The sequence below is a fragment of the Heptranchias perlo genome, chromosome 16, assembly GCF_035084215.1.
Source record: "Heptranchias perlo isolate sHepPer1 chromosome 16, sHepPer1.hap1, whole genome shotgun sequence".
NCBI classification, from domain to species: domain Eukaryota; kingdom Metazoa; phylum Chordata; class Chondrichthyes; order Hexanchiformes; family Hexanchidae; genus Heptranchias; species Heptranchias perlo.
Window position 1 is genome coordinate 8,151,679 of NC_090340.1, and position 19,378 is coordinate 8,171,056.

Sequence of the window (19,378 nt, forward strand, 5' to 3'; positions counted from 1 at the left end):
TGGGGTCGGGGGTCCGCAATCATTTGGGGGGGATCGGGGATCTACAATCAGGGTGGGGGGGTGGGTCACGATCGTTGGGGGGCTTGTGGGCCTGGGGGAAGCACTCCTGCTCTTCCGGCCCACATTTGTGCCAGAAAGGCACCTACCTGTTAGTCTCGGAACTTCTCTCCTCCTTTCATGTGGCGTGAAAGAGAATCCCGGCCCCCCGGGGTTGAAATCGGAAACTGTGGGGAAAATGGAGGCCCGAAGTCTCTTTGAAAGGTTTTGAGGCCCGACCCGCCTCCTGGGAGTAGCTGGTCGCCCGGCCCTTGTTCCGCCCTGGTGAAAACCGGAAATGAGCAGTTGGAGACGGGCCTGAAATGGTTGTAATTTTGAACGCCCCCCAACCCACCCGTTTTTCATTGTTAAAATCATGCCCCATGTGTCTGTGTGTGTGTGTGTGTCCCTCTAACTGTGTGTGTTTTTCTCTCTCTCTCTCTCTCTCTGCCACTCTGTGTCTCTGTTTGAGTGTCTCTATCTGTCTGTGTCTCCGCGTGTGTGTGTGTCTCTGTCCCTGTTTCTCTGTGTCTGGCTCTCCCTGCCTCTGTCTGTGTATTTTTCCTGGTCTTTATTTACCTCCACCTCCTCGCTCGGTAAGAGCCTGGAATTCTGTCTAAATTTAACTCGGTGTAAATTTTACTGGTGTTCAGGCTGAGCATCCTATTGGTAGTTGCTACGGCAACCAGTATTCCGAAAAGCAGAGAGTAAGCCCACAGCGACTGTACAATCTTCACTGGTTCTCCCACCTCTGCAGCCTCTCAGCAAGAGGAAGAACATAAACACACAAGAAATATCCGTTTAATGTTCGATTGTTAACAGGAAAGGTTTTGCGATGTTAGAGGTGCTGTAACCTGCAGGGCTATGGGCCAGGTGCTGGAAAGTGGGAGGAAGCTGGATAGCTCTTTTTTGGCCGGCACGGACACGATGGGCTGAATGGCCTCCTCCTGTGCCGTGCCTTTCTATGATTCCAAGTGTCGGTTTAAGCCACATTCGCAGGCCTTATCTTCTTGTTTTTAAAAATAACTAGAATTTCCGGGAAAAGGACATGACAACAGATCCGTTCCTTTGTCAAAGATCTCCTCCAGTCGGCTACTGTCGCTCGGAGATCCCTCAATCCGTTCCCTCTACAAAAATGAATTTAAAGGAATGTTTGTTACATCGAGTCTACAGCACAGAAATAGGCCATTCGGCCCAACAGGTCTATGCTGGCGTTTATGCTCCACACGAGCCTCCTCCCTCCCAACTTCATCTAACCCTATCAGCGTAATCCTTCTATTCCTTTCTCCTTCATGTGCTAATTTAGCTTCCCCTTAAATCCATCTATACTATTTGCCTCAACAATACGTTGTTTGCACTCCAGCCCCTCCCTTCGCCCCTCCATTGGCGGCCGTGCCTTCAGCTGCCTAGTCCTCACACTCTGGAATTCCCTCCCTAAACCACTCCATCTCTCTCTCTCTCTCTCTCTCTCTTCCTTTTAAGACCCTCCTTAAAACCTATCTCTTTGACCAAGCTTTCGGACACCCCTCCTAATGCTTCCTTCTTTGGCTCAGTGTCCATTTATTTCTGTTTACGCCTCTCTGAAGTGCCTTGGGCCTTTTTTCTACGTTAATGGTGCTTTATAAATACTAGTTGTTGTTGACAGGAGTGTGGCTGGCTGCAGACACGCTGGATTTCCGATGCTGGCTGCATTCCAAAGGTCAGGAAGCGATGGCATCGGAAACATGGGTCAGCGATTCTGGTTTGGGTCAAGGAACCGGTTTGAATTGTGTAAATGGAAGCAGCTGGTCCTCTGCGTTTGGCCCCTGCGAGACTCCATACAATAGCGGAGCCCCAGCAATCCTACAGAGACCACTCCAAATGTAAAACACAAGAGCTCCTTCTCCCGAACCAGGATGGAGTGATCACATGGGTATAAACACACCTTGTCTCTCAAACCCATACTGTCCATAAGAACATAAGAAATAGGAGCAGGTGTAGGCCATTCGGCCCCTCGAGCCTGCTCCGCCATTCAATAAGATCATGGCTGATCTGTGATCTAACTCCATATACCTGCCTTTGGCCCATATCCCTTAATACCTTTGGTTGCCAAAAAGCTATCTATCTCAGATTTAAATTTAGCAATTGAGCTAGTATCAATTGCCGTTTGCGGAAGAGAGTTCCAAACTTCTACCACCCTTTGTGTGTAGAAATGTTTTCTAATCTCGCTCCTGAAAGGTCTGGCTCTAATTTTTAGACTGTGCCCCCTACTCCTAGAATCCCCAACCAGCGGAAATAGTTTCTCTCTATCCACCCTATCTGTTCCCCTTAATATCTTATAAATTTCGATCAGATCACCCCTTAACCTTCTAAACTCTAGAGAATACAACCCCAACTTGTGTAATCTCTCCTCGTAACTTAACCCTTGAAGTCCGGGTATCATTCTAGTAAACCTACGCTGCACTCCCTCCAAGGCCAATATGTCCTTCCGAAGGTGCGGTGCCCAGAACTGCTCACAGTACTCCAGGTGCGGTCTAACCAGGGTTTTGTATAGCTGCAGCATAACTTCTGCCCCCTTGTACTCTAGTCCTCTAGATATAAAGGCCAGCATTCCATTTGCCTTCTTGATTATTTTCTGCACCTGTTCATGACACTTCAATGATCGATGTACCTGAACCCCTCGGTCCCTTTGGACATCCACTGTTTTTAACTTTTTACCATTTAGAAAGTACCCTGTTCTATCCTTTTTTGGTCCAAAGTGGATGACCTCACATTTGTCTACATTGAATTCCATTTGCCACAGTTTTGCCCAATCACCTAATCTATCAATATCGCTTTGTAATTTTATGTTTTCATCTACACTGCTTACAATGCCACCAATCTTTGTGTCATCGGCAAACTTAGATATGACACTTTCTATGCCTTCATCTAAGTCGTTAACAAATATTGTGAATAATTGAGGCCCCAAGACAGATCCCTGCGGGACTCCACTAGTCACATCCTGCCAATGTGAGTACCTACCCATTATCCCTACTCTCTGTCGCCTTTCGCTCAGCCAACTTCCTAACCAAGTCCGTACTTTTCCCTCAATTCCATGGGCTTCTATCTTAGCTAACAGTCTCTTATGTGGGACTTTATCAAATGCCTTCTGGAAGTCCATATAAAATCCATTGACATTCCCCTGTCCACTACTTTAGTCAACTCTTCAAAAAATTCAATCAGGTTTGTCAGGCACGACCGACCTTTCACAAATCCATGCTGGCTCTCTCTGATTAACTGAAAATTCTCGAGGTGTTCAGTCAACCTATCCTTAATTATAGACTCCAGCATTTTCCCCACCACCGATGTTAGGCTAACTGGTCTATAATTCCCTGGTTTCCCTCTCTCTCCTTTCTTAACATGTGCAATTTTCCAATCTGGAGGGACGGTGCCTGAATCTAGAGAACTTTGAAAGATTATAGTTAGGGCATCTGCAATGTGCTCACCTACTTCCTTTAAAACCCTGGGATGGAAACCATCGAGTCCCTGTCCCCGATTCAATATTAGTTTTCTTGGGATTTCCGGCATGCTATCCTATTTTTCGACTGTAAATACTGACGCAAAGTAATTATTCAACATGTCCGTCATTTCCCCCATTCTCAATGACACTATCCCCACTTTCAGTTTTTAAGGGGCCAACACTGCTCCTGACATTCCTTTTTTTCCTAATATAACTATAAAAGTTATTCATATTGGTTTTGATATCCCTTGCAAGTTTCTTTTCATACTCTCTTTTTGTAGCTCTTACTATCTGTTTTGTGACCCTTTGTTGATCTTTGTATCTTTCCCATTCGCCAGGATGTGTGCCGTTTTTTGCCTTTTTGTATGCCCTTTCCTTATGTCTTATACTGTCCCTTACCTCTTTCGTTGTCCATGGCTGTTTTTTTTGGCAAGTAGAGTTCTTGCCCCTCAGGGGTATAAACCGGTTCTGTATCACGTTAAATGTTCCTTTAAACATTTCCCACTAATCATCAGTCATTTTACCCATTAACAGATTTGCCCAGTTTACTGTGGACAGTCTCTGTCTCATCCCATTGAAGTCGGCCTTGCCCAAGTCTAGAATCTTAGCAGCTGATTCACTTTTTTCCCTTTCAAACACTACATTGAACTCGATCATGTTATGATTGCTATTGGATAGATGTTCACACACAGTTAAGCCGTTAACTAAATCTGGTTCATTACTCATTACTCAATCTAGTATGGCTTGCCCCCTTGTTGCCTCTCGGACATACTGCTGCAGAAAACTATCCTGGACACATTCAAGAAATTCACTACCTTTCTGACAGTTGCTAGTCTGCTTTTCCCAATCTATATGAAGGTTAAAGTCCCCCATTAAGACCACTATGCCTTTCTTACACGCTTGTCTAATCTCTGCATTTATACAATCTAGCACTTCAGAGCTGCTGCCAGGGGTCCTATACACAACTCCCACTATAGTCTTAGATCCTTTCCTATTTCTCAATTCAACCCATAAGGTCTCTGTTGGCTGCTTACCCTTCATTATATCCTCCTTTATCATTGAAGTGATTTCATCTCTAATCATTAAGGCTACTCCTCCCCCTCTTCCATTTTCCCTATCTCTCCTGTAGACCTTATAACCTGGCATATTTAGTTCCCAATCCTGACCATCCTGCAGCCATGTCTTAGTAATAGCTATCATGTCATACCCTCCAATTTGAATTTGAACCTGTAGTTCATTTAATTTATTCCTTATACTCCGTGCATTTGTATATAGAACTCTTAGTTGGGCCACACACCCTAGCCTGACCTTCAGCTTTGATGCTGGGTTAATCGCCTTATGCCTTCTAGTTTTCACTTTATCTTTCTGCTGCTCTACGCTTTTCCCTTTCACTTGTTCTTGAACAACTATTTGTATTGTAAATTTCCCCTGGATCCTCCCCTCTCTTGCTGCTTTCAGCTTTACTCTCTTCTGACTCCCCGCTCAGGTTCCAATCCCCCTGCCACTCTAGTTTAAACCCTCCCCAACAGCACCAGCAAACACCCCCCTGTGAGGATATTAGTCCCGGATCTGTTGAGGTGCAACCCGTCCGGCTTGTACAGGTCCCACCTTCCCATGAGCAACCTCCCCGTGTACATTGTTCCACAATTCGATACAGCACAAAAAAAGGCTATTGGGCCCATCGTGCCTGTGCTGGCTCTTTGAAATTAGTCCCACTCCCCTGCTCTTTCCCCATAGCCCTGCAAATGTTTCCTTTTCAAGTATTTATCCAATTCCCTTCTGAAAGTTACTAATGAATCTGCTTCCACCACCCTTTCAGGTAGAGCATTCCATAAATTTACAAATCTTTCCCACAAAATCATGTGATATAAATGACTTGTAAATGTCAGTTTGGAAAAATAAGCCCGTCACACCACACTGGGAGATGTCCTCTGCTCTTTGAATAGGGTCTATGGGGTCTCGTACATCTACCTGAGAGGGCAGACGGGGCCTCGGTTTAACGTCTCATCCGAAAGATGGCACCTCTGACAGTGCAGCTCACCCTCAGTACTGCACTGGAGAGTCAGTCTGGATTATGTGCTCAAGTCTCTGGAGTGGGACTTGAACCCACAACCTTCTGACTCAGAGGCGAGTGTTACCCACTTGGATGGTATTTCTTGTCTGCCACATCTGTTTGAGACAGTGAAGTTTATTAACAAATCCCGGGGAGGAAATTGGGTGACATCCGGGAATAGTTTCATTGATGTGAGCCCAGGAAGGAGTGCTCATATCTCGAGCACAGTCATGGATTTGATTGGCAGCTCAACTGGCCAATCACTGGCAACAGAGAGTTGGTGGGTGTCGGAGGTGAAGATTTTGGCTTTGTCTTCAGCTAAGAAAGGACACTCGGAAACAAAGAACAGAGCTGGTAAGGAAGTCAGACCTACAGAGAGAGAAAGCTCTCTCGTTAAGTTTATGCCGAAATGTTTCAGAAATTAATGATCAAAAAAGTGCATTCAGCCCACTATAGGGACTATGTGGCTTACTTTTTATTTTCTGCATTGCAAGGAGTGATTCCTACATTAAAACAGTGACTACACTTCAAAAGTACTTAATTGGCAGCAAAGTGCTTTGGGACGTCCTGAGGTGGTGAAAGGTGCTATATAAATGCAGGTTCTTTCCTTTTTGTAAGTAAGTAAGACAAAGACCAAAGTAATAGATTGGAAAAAAAAGTTAATTTTGAAGTGATTAGAATGGAACTGGGGAAGGTAAACTGGAATAAAATGTTGACAGAATTAGTCCCACTCCCCTGCTCCTTCCCCATAGCCCTGCAAATGTTTCCTTTTCAAGTATATACCCAACTCCCTTTTGAAAGTTACTAATGAATCTGCTTCCACCACCCTTTCAGGCAGTGCATTCCATGAATTCATGAATCTACAGGAAGAGTAGACCAGAGTAATGTAGTAGATGTAATATATTTGGATTTTCAAAAGGCCTTCGATAAGGTACCGTATTGTAGATAACTAAAGTCAGAGGGCAGAGCGTCAGCTGTAGACTCAGGGGACAGGTTGCAGAATGGATAGCCAGCTGTTTTCTGTTTTGTAGCCAGTGTAGGGGTTAAGGGTAGCTACTCAGACTGGCAAAAGGTGGGAAGTGGTGTTCCATTATCTTATATTTATGACCATTAGTTTTGGATTCCCCCACAAGTGGAAACATCTTCTCTATATCTACCCTATCAAACCCTATCGTTATCTTAAAGCCCCCTATCAGGTCACCCCTCAGTCTTCTCTTTTCTAGAGAAAAGAGCCCCAGCCTGTTCATTTATTGTCCATCCCTCATTGCCCTGAGGGCATTAGAGTTAACTACATAGTGTGGGACTGGAGTTACATGTAGGCCAGACTATGTAAGAGTGCCAGGTTGTCTTCCCTGAAGGACATTAGTGAACCAGTTGGGTTTTTATGATCATCCAGTAGCTTTCATTGGCATTTTTCCTGGTGCCAGCCCACAAATTACCAGATTTATTAAATCCAATGTCACAATTTGGAATGATTGGATTTGATTTTTAAGCCCTTAGGTTACTCGTATTGTACCATAACCACCAGGCTAGAAAGAGGGATAAAACTTTCCACACAAAGCTAGATCTTCTGGGATGGCATGGAGTAATACCGCCATCACTGTCACCACTACCATCGCCGCCATCATCATCACCGCCACTGTCACCACCACCACCACCACCATCACCACCACCATCACCACCACCACCATCACCACCACCACCATCACCACCACCACCACCACCACCACCACTGCCACCACCATTACCACCACCATCACCTCTCGGACACCAAGTCCCACGAATATGTTCCAATGCCTGAGGTGGTTTGCCTGACCAATTTTTTACTCTCTCCCTCTCCCCATTATCGATTCTTCTGTCTCCTTCTTACAGTGACTCCTCTTATAGTCTTATAGTTTGAACTATCTTATTTTGCATTTTCCCCTCCCGCTTGGTTCCTCAGTAATGAATCCAATTTTGGAAACACAAGCTTGGCATCGCTATTTCCTGGTTGATCTCGACTTTTCTTCAGCCATCACGCCCCTACACTCTGGAATTCACGGTCTGAGCTCCTCTCCCTTGCCAAGTCTCGCCTTAAAATTGCTCCACAAAACCCATGATCACCTTGCTCAACTCTAATCCTAATCCCTTCTTGGTGTCCGTTTCCCCCACCCCCTTTATGAAGGACACGGGACGCTTTGCTACATTCAAGGTGCGATACTTTCCAGCCCCAATGTCTTGCACTATCAGCCTTGGTCCTTTACTTAGACCTGTCAACAAGTCCAAATACTTGAACTCCAGCTGGTGTTACTGACATTAGCAAATAAGTGCCTGGATTTTTGTCAAACTAGTAGGGTAGATGCAATAGAAAACCAATCTCACAACTACATTGGCCCAGATTTTGCTGCCAAAAAACCGGTGAGTTTGATGGCGCTCGCCGTTATTAATGTGTAAATCGTCCATCTACTTGTGGTGAGGAAGAGATACCCCGTGAGTTGCAAATCACCACGTTGCTGGACGATTTGCGCCTCTCCGCTGTTAGCCTCGTAAAAACGGGAGCTCGCCCTCGACGTGGTGCATTTGCGCATCAATTGCCAATTAAACTAGCCGCAGAAAGTTAGGACTGGTACTTAACAGCGTAAGTACCATTTTAATGACGAGGTTTATGCTTCTGTAATGTTACGTAACCTCTCCATCCCAGAAAGGGAACAATTGAAATTATGGAGTCACATTCCTGGTAGTAAATTATTTTTAGAGATTTTTAAAATTTAAATTTAACATTTTTTTCTTTTCCTTTCTGCTTCATTTTCTCTCTTAATCCAGTCTTTCTTTCCCTCTCATAATTTCTCGTTCTGTACCTGTTTTGATTCTAATTCACCCTCCTTCTCTGTCGCTCCTCTGTGTATTTCTCAATTCTTAAACCTCATTGGTTAAGGAGATAGACTGTTGGTCCTGTTGTTCACCAAGGTCCCAGGTGGCCTGTTGCCCATGTCAGCTCGCACTTCCAGCAAATTACAGGGCAGAAAATGCTCGAGCTGAAGGGTGAGGGAAATGTCTAACCAACGAGATGTCTCACTCCAGCAAATTCTGAGCCAATGATAAGCTTCCCTAGTAGCAACGGTTATTAGTGACTGGAAAGTGTTTAAATCATGAAGGGTTTAGATAAAGTAAATAAAGAGGAAACTGTTCCCATTGGCGGAAGGGCCGAGAAGCAGAGGACACAGATTTAAGGTGATTGGTAAAAGAACCAAAGGCGACATGGGGAAAAACTTTTTTACACAGCGAGTAGTTATGATCTGGAATGCGCTGCCTGAAAGGGCGGTGGAAGCAGATTCAATCGTGGCTTTCAAAAAGGAATTGGATAAATACTTGGTGGGAAAAAATTTGCAGGGTACGGGGAAAGAGCGGGGGAATGGGACTAACTGGATTGCTCTCACAAAGAGCCGGCACAGGCTCGATGGGCCAAATGGCCTCCTTCTGTGCTGTAATGATTCTATGATTCTATGCGAGGGAGGTGTACTATCAAATGGAGCATTGATGGGCCTGGTGGTCTTTGACTTTTTTACATGTATGTTCATATAAATATCTAGAAGGTATGAACATGCCACATGCCTGTGAGGAACATGCAAGTCCATACAATGTAGCAAACTAGTTTCTGTTTACACATTGAAGGAACATTCCTGGTAATCAAATCAAGGAAATGAACCAAACTGAAGTTTAAAGGTACAGAGCTGGGCCGTGACATTCCTGGGGAGGCCGGGTGGGGAGGCCAGCAATTCAAATAATTGGGTTGGGCGCCCACACCAGTGGGGGAAGATGGTGAGGTGTTGCTGGGGTGTCTGTCCCAGCGGAGGGAGGGAGGGAGGGAGGGGCCGAATTTCACTTCAGCATTCACCACAGTATCAGAGGACCCACCGGGCTCTGGCAGGCAAAGGGAAGCTTTAAAAAAACGACCCAGTTCCTTCTTTGCATTTGATAATGTGACCTATCACTTTCTAGCGTCCCTGCCAGCCTGTTAAATAAGGGAAATATATCATATGATGTATTTTTTTCCCTCATTTATGTTACACAAATGAGCAGGCATATAATAATGGATTAAACATGCAATTTCTGCACAGTCTAACGTCAATTAATGGAAATATTCCCCCCATGTCTCCATAGATGAATCTTCCATTTCCAGTCCCATGAAGTTGTATCCAGGAACTATCCCTCTCTCAGGAGGAGAGTGAGGATGTTGATGGTGATGAATAGGATAACGATGAGGCATCTGGCAAGATGGACCGCGCTGCAGCCTTATAGACACAGGACAAGGTCCAGTCTTTACACGGTGATGTCAAGTGGCAGAGGGGATGGCAGGATCCCTCACAGTGGTATCTCTTTGTGGCACCATGCCAACAGAGAGGCTGCCAAACAGCCTCGGTTGTCAGGCCCTTGGCCTCTCAGCACTACAACAGACACATTCCCAGAAAGGTAGCACTTCAGGCCATTTGAAGGATCTGTGACACTGTGCAGCCTCACAACACCAAGGCATACAGTGACATTGTGCAGTTTGGCCCAGCAAAGTAAACCAAGCAGGTGATTCTCGTGTGAATCTGTTCGCCAGAGTGGTGAGGAAGGAGCAAACCTCCCTCTCCCAGCTCGGGGAAGGAGCCATTGAGAGCTCCCTCAAGTGGTTTGGAGGCCAATCTGGAGGTACAGATTACAGTGGCTGATGTGCCACTCCATCCAGAGAGTCATCTCATAGAGGAACTTTCAAGTGCAGAGTCCTCCCAAGGCTTGGCAGCCAGTCCTTTGTAAATAAATGTACATTGTGTTAGACCAAAAGTATCATCCAGTTTAGCGCATTATTGAAGCAACATTTTGTTCATATTTTCACAGCAGTGAGCAGAAATATCAAATGTTGGTGCGACACAATTTATCGTAATTACTAGATTTGATCAAGTGATGCAATGGAGCTAGCTATACCCATATCATTTGTTGGGCAAGGAAACTTTGTTATTTACCTGGGGGATTTTGTACAATCACTTGACAGGACTGTTCATTTTTATCACTTCTTTATCCAGTGTCTTCTTTCGTCCCCCAAGCCACCATTCCCATTTCAGATGTAGACTGGAGACCAGCTGTAGGTTACCTGTTCGGCCTTCTGTGTCAGCCATGGCTCAGTGGTAGCACTCTGAATCAGAAGGTCGTGGGATCAAGCCCCACTACAAGGACTTGAGCACAAAATCTAGGCTAACGTTTCTGTGCAGTACTGAGGGAGGAGCTGTCTTTCGGATGAGACATTGGGGTAAATTTTAACATACCGGCGGGAACTCAGCGGGGGGTGAATACGTGCGTAGGAAACCCGGAAAGATTTTGCATGCGTTGTCTCGAGAGATTGCAACTCAATTGAAGGCCCTTAATGTGACTTCCCGAATGACTTGCTGGGAGCTGGAGTATTTAAAGGACCATTGCAACCATGGGTTTTGAGGGAGAAAGGAGTAATTTAACAAGAGGGAGCAACAAAGGACTAAGACAACACCCCAGTTCAGCAACTCTTCTCTTGAGCCTGTGTGAGGAGCAGGAGGGACACACTCTACCTGGCTGTTAGCAGGGAGCGCCCTGCCTCTGCCACCAAGAAGGCCTGGCTTGGGGTGGCAGGAGGAGCTGAGCAGCAGGACCACCATCTCAAGGATGTGGATACAATGCAGGAAGTGCTTTAATGACCTAACCAGGTCAGGAAAAGTGAGTACAGTTACTGATTCACCTACATCCTGCGGCGTACATTATCCGCCCCCCAACCCCCCCCCCCCCCCCCCCCCGTCTTGCCAAGTGTACTCTGTCACATCACTCCTCACACCCACTTAAGGCTCATTATCAACTTACCATCACTTTCTGTGCACTTCCTCACCTCCCCATTTGTGAACCCACCTCTCCGACTCACCACAATCCTGATGCAATGTGATGAATCTGTCTGATAGTCACTCTCTGTTGCATCTCTTCCATCGGCAGCCTCACCCAAAGCAATGCATCCATCAGGTGAGCCCATCACCCTCACTCACTCACACACCTGTTCTTTCTCCCCTTGTAAAAGAGAGCGTAAAATGCGCGGGAGAGGAGTCGGGCTGGAGGGGCCTCCACAAATAGTGATGTGATGTGAAAGTGATGTTTTCAATGATTGACCTGTTGCATACCTCAGGATGCTCATTGCAAAATAACTTCTGCGATGATTCTTAATATTGCTTTATGTTCTCTTCCAGGGCCTTCAATCATTGCTGAAGGATTATACGACAAGGACGAGGGCGATTCCTCAGAGGAGCTCCATGCCTCTGTGGGCGCACCGTCACATCATATCCAGCCATACACCAATGCAGATACTCACACCTTGGTGGGTCCTGTTAGACAGTTAGTTGGGTTGTCACCTGGTGAGTCACCACACAAGTGAGCACGAGCAGACACTGGTGGCAGGGGAAGCTGTGGAGAGTCCACGCCGGAGAGCGCACACCTCTCCAAGCTCTGCTCAGCTGGACACAGATGCTGAACCCCGGGGACTATTGTTGAGATTGAGAATGATGGAGGTACAGCTGCACCTTTTGCGAGGTACTGGAAGACGTGCCACACGCACTCTCCACAATAGCGGAGAGGATGGAGGAGTCCACCTCCAGCATTAGTGGATTGGTGGTGCAGTAAATGTGGGAACGTCTGCGAAGGAGAAAATGGCGGCCTCCATTGAGCTTCCAGCACAGCTCACAAATGAGTCATAAGAACATAAGAAATAGGAGCAGGAGTAGACCATAAGGCCCCTCGAGCCTGCTCCCCCATTCAATAAGATCATGGCTGATCTTTGACCTCAACTCCACTTTCCCGCCCGATCCCCATATCCCTTGATTCCCCTGGAGTCCATTCAGGCCATGACAACAGCTGTGCAGGTTCAGGATGTCAACTTTTCTGTCGCCTTTAAGCAGGCGGACAGATACTTTAGCAGTGGCCTTATAACGCGTCACAGATGTGCTCCAAGATGTTGTCCAGCAGGGTGGTAGGAGTGATGTGGCCGTGGCCCTGGAGAGGAATGATGGCAAAAGGGGACATGGAGGTGGGGACTCCACTCTAAGTGCTCCCACATCTCAACCGTTGTCTCCCGCTCAACCAGTACCCACAATGCTGCCTCCTCTCTCGATGGCCAATCCTGCCCCAGCACAGGTGCAGGTGGAGCAGTCTTTGGTGGGGCCATCATGGGCTCCAAAACCCAGAGGGCGTAGGCCAAGAGCATCTCAGCAGCCAGGGCAGGGACCTGAACAACCTGCCACTACCTCTGCTGAGGTCACAGAGGATGCACCATGTAGAAGCAGCAGGAAGAGGAAGGCGAAGGTTTTGTAATCACCAAGGGTATGCACAAGGGTGTCTGACGAAATGTCATGTTATTCATTTATATTTGTTTTTTGTTACATGCATATTAAATTTAATTATTCTCACCACCAATGCCACGTCTTGCCCAATCTTGAGTCCCTTTTGTGAAAGCTCCTTTGCATGTACTTCATCATGAACACCAAGAAATGAAGCCACCCATTGGGCGCGTGTGCAGTGGGTGTATGTGTGGTTGAAGGTGGTCGTTCAGGAGTATTTCAAAGTCTTCAATTTGCAGATCTCATTATGAGAACCTGTTAGAGATGAGGGAATCCCTGGCATCACAGGCAGTTATGTGCGCGGCTGCTCTGGCGATGGGTTCCCCATCTTCATTTCCTCGTCCTTGTCCTCCTCCTCCTCCAAGTCCTTCTTCAATGTTGCTGGCTGATGAGGATGCTTCATGAGCACGTTCGACCTCCTCTACCTGTAACATCACTAAAGCAGATTATCTGGTCATTATCACATTGCTGTTTGTGGGATCTTGCTGTGCGCAAATTGGCTGCCACGTTTCCTACATTACAACAGTGACTACACTTCAAAAGTACTTAATTGGCTGTAATGCGCTTTGGGACATCATGAAAGGCGCTGTATAAATGCAAGTCTTTTTCTTTATTTTTCTTCCCTCCTCTCCCCACCTCTCTCCACAGTTGCTGCCTGACCTGCTGAATGGTTCCAGCATTTTCTTTTTTTATTTCAGATTTGTTTGTTTTTTCTCTTTCCCTTGTTTTGCGAGACTCTCCCCCCCCCCCCGCCCCCCCCCGTTACAGTAAGAACCTCCGACCTGCTCCAAATACAACACAATCCACCACTCTATAATCCAGGCTGTTTACACGTTGTGATTATTGAATAAAATAAAGAAGCAATGGGTGCTGGTTTTCACTCATCGTTGCTCTCTTTCCAATTAAGCCTGTGGTCCAATTCTATCTGAGACTCTACCCAACCCGTACGGTCCCCTGAGGAATGATTCTGCAAAGTTTCTCTCTCTGCCCCCAGTCCAAAAGATAAATTAGTAGAATCTCAGAATGTCTTCCTGCCCTTCAGGTATATGTGAGTTACATAACCCTGCAAGTCCTGATTTTGTGGGGTGTGGTGTGTGTGAGAGTTATGTGCTCATCAAGCTTAGGGACCTTGGTGGTGGGGAATTGGAAAACTTTCCATTTTGGAGCTTAGTGTCAGCATTATGCGCACATGGGTCAGATGCAGGACGGCTTATTGCACAGTAAAGATCCTTCTACACTGCCTCCGTTTTAATTGGGACTCCATCTCCATGAAAGTAGTGTTTGCCTAACCTTTTAATTACATGGGGCGAAAGAACAGCGAGCCAGCATCCATTAAATTAAAGGTGATATCACACAAGTGATATGTACTCAAATGTGATCTCTGGTCAAAACAAAAGACTTGGCAAACTTTTTTTCATGAACACAGTGCCCCTTTAACTAGGAGAGAGTCTCTGCTTCCTCTTTACCCTTGGGAAACACCATAATAATTGTTTAAATGTGCCTGTGGGCTCTTCATGTCCTCAGCCTCTTGGAGCGAGGTCACTACAGTTTCATCTGTATTCTACTGGGCAAGCTAGTTGAAGTGCCCATGGCTGTTATAGGTGACCCTTCTGAAGGAGTTATTTTATTCATTCACATGGAACACTGCACTTAAACAAGCTGCAGGAAACCTATTGTTAACAGCTGGCATGAAATATTCAACTAGTATATTTTGTAACCCTGGTGCCAAGTTATAAATGTCAGACTTTATATGTGAGTTACATAACACTGCAAGTCCTGATTTTGTAATCGAGCAAAATGTCAGTATGTCAGTCACCTTTAAATCTGGCATAAAACTTGGGCCATCCTTTAAATTTGACATTAAACACCAAGCCACCCCTTTAAATCTGACCTCCAGCTGGCTTAGCCATCCCTCGTCACATCTCACTGGACCACTTCAAGCTCTAACAGGTCTCATGCTCGTTACAGAAGGGAAAGCTGTGTCCAGTCCCTCAAACTTGCCCAGAAAGCTTGGCCTGAGCCACGTTTGGCTGGGGAGCAGTAAGATCGAACATGGGAATGCTGATTTTAAAGGGCTATGCTCGCTATTAAAGGGGAAGCTGTGGTGGGGACAGAAAAGTTACCTAATTGTGCACAATGGGACAATGGAGACACGCGAGCAGTTGGAGGTCCTGCTGCAGGAGGTACAACAAAGGAGGCCGGTCCTATTTAGGACCAAAGTCGCCCTCTATTAAAAGTTCTGCAGAGAAATCAAATCTCACACATCCTGGAGTTGCAACTCATCATTGTGACATTTATCAACTATAGAATGTCAACGTCAGGCCACAAGTATCTGTGAGCCAAATGTCTTTCAGGAATCGCTCACTTTGAAAGTACTTTTGCCTCAGAAGGTTCAAGTCCCACTCCAGAGACTTGAGCACATAATCCGGGCTAACACTCCAGCGCAGTAAAGAGGGAGTGCTGCACTGTGGGAGGTGCCTTCTTTCAGATGAGACATTAAACTGAGGCCCCGTCTGCCCTCTCAGGTGGATGTAAAAGATCCCATGGCACTATTCGAAACAGGGCATGGAGTTTTCCTGATGTCTGATGTCCTGCCCAATATTCCTCCCTCAGCCAATACCTCACTGCTGATTATGGGATCTTCCTGTGTGCAAAATGACTGCTTCGATTGTCCGTGTAACAACAGTCAATGGCCTCCAAAGTAAATGTTTGAATATTGTGAAATACTGAGAGCTGTGATGAGGTGCTATATAAATGAAAGCTTATCTTTTTTTCAGTCAAATGTATTGAGTGTTTGGGCAGTCTGGGGGGGCCTGGCTTCTAACAGGCATTGATGAACTCGAGATAGTTCAAAAAAGAGTGAAAAAAACAATTCCAGGACTTAGGACTTTCAGCGCATTCTGAGGAGAGACTGGACGACTGATTTTGCTTGCATTGGAGAAAAGAAATTTGAGGGGGGCACCTTCCAGGTTTTTAAAATGCTGACAGGTTTCTAATGTAGATGTTAGCAGGTTTCTGAACTTGGGTTGAGAGTGAAAAGACCTGAGGACACATAACAGCCAAGACTTGGCTTTAGAAAGAATGGGGCCTTTGATTCTGGTTGAAGTGCTGGAATTGGCTAACCAGGAACAACAACAACAACTTGCATTTATATAGCGCCTTTAACGTAGTAAAAACGTCCCAAGGTGCTTCACAGGAGTTTAAATCACAAAAATTGATACCGAGCCACTTAAGGACAGGTAACCAAAAGCTTAGTCAAAGAGGTAGGTTTTAAGAAGCGTCTTAAAGGAGGAGAGAGAGACGGAGAGGTGGAGAGGTTTAGGGAAGGAATTCAAGAACCTCCGCCAGTGACCCTTCCCAAGTATCTGGTATCAGGGAGATAGTCCGATTCAAATGAGAGAACGTCAAGTCTTCATGCCCCTAGGGGAGCATTTGGGGGACCTGACACTGTTGGGGGGGGGAGACTGCTGCGGGAGTGCTCGGTCTCCTTCCCCAATTGTGTGCTACAATGACCCTTTTATAAGGAGGCCATGAATTAGAAATGTACTGACTGTTTATTTAGGGGTCCAGCCCACAACCCAGGCCCAGACCTCCTCAGTGGGCCCCCACTTGCTCCCCTCCAATGGCTGGTACCCCTTCTTTCCCCAGGCCAGGGCTCAAGGGAAACTCCTGGCCCAGGAGTCCCCTTCCCTCACAGATTGTAAGAGATTCTACAAGGAAGAGATTAGCAAAAGTAAATGTGGGTCCCTTAGAGGCTGAGACAGGGGAAATTATAATGGGGAATAAGGAAATGGCAGAGACATTAAACAAATATTTTGTATCTGTCTTCACAGTAGAAGACACCAAATAACATACCAAAAATAGTGGGGATCCAAGGGTCTAATGAGAGTGAGGAACTTAAAGTAGTTAATATTAGTAAAGAAAAAGTACTGGAGAAATTAAGGGGACTAAAAGCCGACAAATCCCCTGGACCTGATGGCCTACATCCTAGGGTTCTAAAAGAGGTGGCTACAGAGATAGTGGATGTATTGGTTGTGATCTTCCAAAATTCCCTAGATTCTAGAACGGTCCCAGTGGATTGGAAGGTAGCAAAGGTAACATCGCTATTCAAGAAAGGAGGGAGAGAGAAAACAGGGAACTACAGGCCAGTTAGCCTGACATCAGTAGTTGGGAAAATGCTGGAATCTGTTACTAAGGAGGTGGTAACAGGGCACTTAGAAAATCATAATATGATTAGGCAGAGTCAACATGGTTTTATGAAAGGGAAATTGTGTTTGAAAAATTCATTAGAGTTTTTGAGGATATAATTAGCAGGGTAGATAAAGGGGAACCAGTGGACGTGGTATATTTGGATTTTCAAAAGGCATTCGATAAGGTGCCATATAAAAGGTTGTTACACAAGATAAGGGCTCATGGGATTGGGGGTAATATATTAACGTGGATAGAGGATTGGTTAACGGACAGAAAACAGAGAATAGGGATAAACGGGTCATTCTCAGGTTGGCAGGCTGTAACTAGTGGGGTGCCGTAGGATCAGTGCTTGGGCCTCAACTATTTACAATCTATATTAATGACTTAGATGAAGGGACCGAGTGCAATGTATCCAAGTTTGCTGATGATACAAAACTAGGTGGGAAAGTAAGCTGTGAGGAGGACACAAAGGGCTCGAATTTAGCAGGCCTGCGGGTTCCCAGCGGGTGGTCCTCTGGGAGCGTCGAAAACGCGGACGGCGAAATTAGTGGGTTGCCCACGCGATCGTAGCAGGCAACACCCTAATAGGAATCAATTACCTGCTCCTCCGGGGTCCACGGCGCTGGCCTGCGCGTCGGTCGGGCTGCGCATACGCAGTACGATCTGTCAGCTGGAGGCTCTCTAGTTAAAGGGGCAGTCCTCCACTGACCGATGCTGCAACCAATGGAACAAATTGCAGCATGGAGCAGCCCAGGGGGGAGGCTGCTCCCAGTTTAATGATGCCTCACCCCAGGTATCATCAGATGGGGTGAGGAGGAGGGGGAGCACACAGATTTTCCCCCCGGCGGGCGGGAGGAAGCGGCCTGCCTCTGCCACCAAGAAGGCCTGGCTCGAGGTGGCAGAGGGGGTCACCTGCGCCACCAACATATCGCCCACCTGCATACAGTGCAGGAGGCGCTGCAATGACCGCAGTAGGTCCGCCACAGTGAGAACACGTAGTCTTTCCCCTACACTCCGTCTGCCACATCACCGCCCCCACCCCACATCTCCTTCAGCACCGCCAACACTACTCTGTCACATCACCCCTCATACCCACTCAAACCCCATCCTCATCTTACCTGCACCTACTCACCTCGCCAGTACTCATCCTGCCACTAACACGCGACCCAATCCTCATACAATCTCATGGCTCCATCCCATACTCACCCTCTCGTGCATCTCCCTCACGGCCAGCCTCACTCAACCTGCCACCACCTGTGCTGCAGCCACAGGGCATGCATCACATATGTGCAGTAGGCAGCGTAAGGCAAACGTCTCGTCAGCATGAAGGGGGTGCACAAGGGTGTCTGAGGGTTTGTCATGGGTGTTACCCATATTGAATTTCAGAGCAACAAACAGCACACATTATATTGACACCACCACTGCCATGTCTCCGCGAATCCTGTCCGTTGTGTCCAATAATGCCCGCTCCTGGGTATCACTATGAGGACCCACCACTGATGCCACCCATCGTGTTACTGCAGAGTAGGTGCAGGTGTATTTGCAGGGCTCGTCCGCGCAGACCACTGAGAGACATCGGCGGTGTAGCCGGCTGCACCCTGGAAGGATGCGGAGGAGAAGTTGTTGAGGGCAGTGGTGACTTTGCCAGCGACAGGTAAGCAGATGGTGCTGGGGCCAGCCAGGAGCAGCTCGGCATGAAAGAGGCTGCAGATCTCCACGACTACATGTCGAGCGAATCTGCGCCTCCCTGTGCACTGCTGCTCGGAGAGGTCCGGGGAGCTGCGCCTCGGTCTGTGGACCCTGTGGCGAGGGTAGTGCCCTCTGCGACGCGTCTCTCTCTGCGGTAGCCCTCCCTCCTGCTGTGCAGGTGGGCGTGCAACAACACCGTGTTGGGGGGATCCACGTCTCTGAGGCGGACGGCGTGGACTGCGAGGCTGCTGGTGCTGGTCATGCTCTTCGTCCTCCGAGGGTGTCCACACACCACCCAACTGGCAGGTGTTGGTCTGAGGGGTTGTGCAGGGTAGGTGGGTGGTTCCTCGGACTGGGACTGCAGTTTCGTGTCGGTCTGTCCTCTGGCTTGGCGGGGGGTGGTGGAGGGCAGGGGTTGCCCTATGTGACGCGGTGGCCTCCTCCGTGGGTGAGGGCTCTCCCCCGTGGAGCGCACCTTGGCACCTGCCACAGGCTGCTGGCTGCAACATGCCTGGTTGGAGGGAGACTGTTTCCCCCAGTGTGGGAAACTCACTGCCTTGAACCTAAAAT

The 19,378-nt window shown here is 47.2% G+C and overlaps 1 protein-coding gene across 3 annotated transcripts in view; it reads left to right on the forward strand.

The window, feature by feature from the left end:
* The window catches only part of pnp6 (purine nucleoside phosphorylase 6), an 80,512-nt gene that overhangs the window by 30,381 nt on the left and 30,753 nt on the right, over window positions 1–19,378 (forward strand). For 2 of the 3 annotated variants that reach the window (XM_067997617.1, XM_067997616.1), the window contains exon 2: window positions 9,708–9,857. The exons of the other annotated variant lie outside the window; for it this stretch is intronic. In XM_067997617.1, the coding sequence (XP_067853718.1) occupies window positions 9,778–9,857 (80 nt within the window). In that variant the 5' untranslated portion in view covers window positions 9,708–9,777. The remainder of the gene's footprint in view (window positions 1–9,707; window positions 9,858–19,378) is intronic. 3 annotated transcript variants of the gene reach the window in all.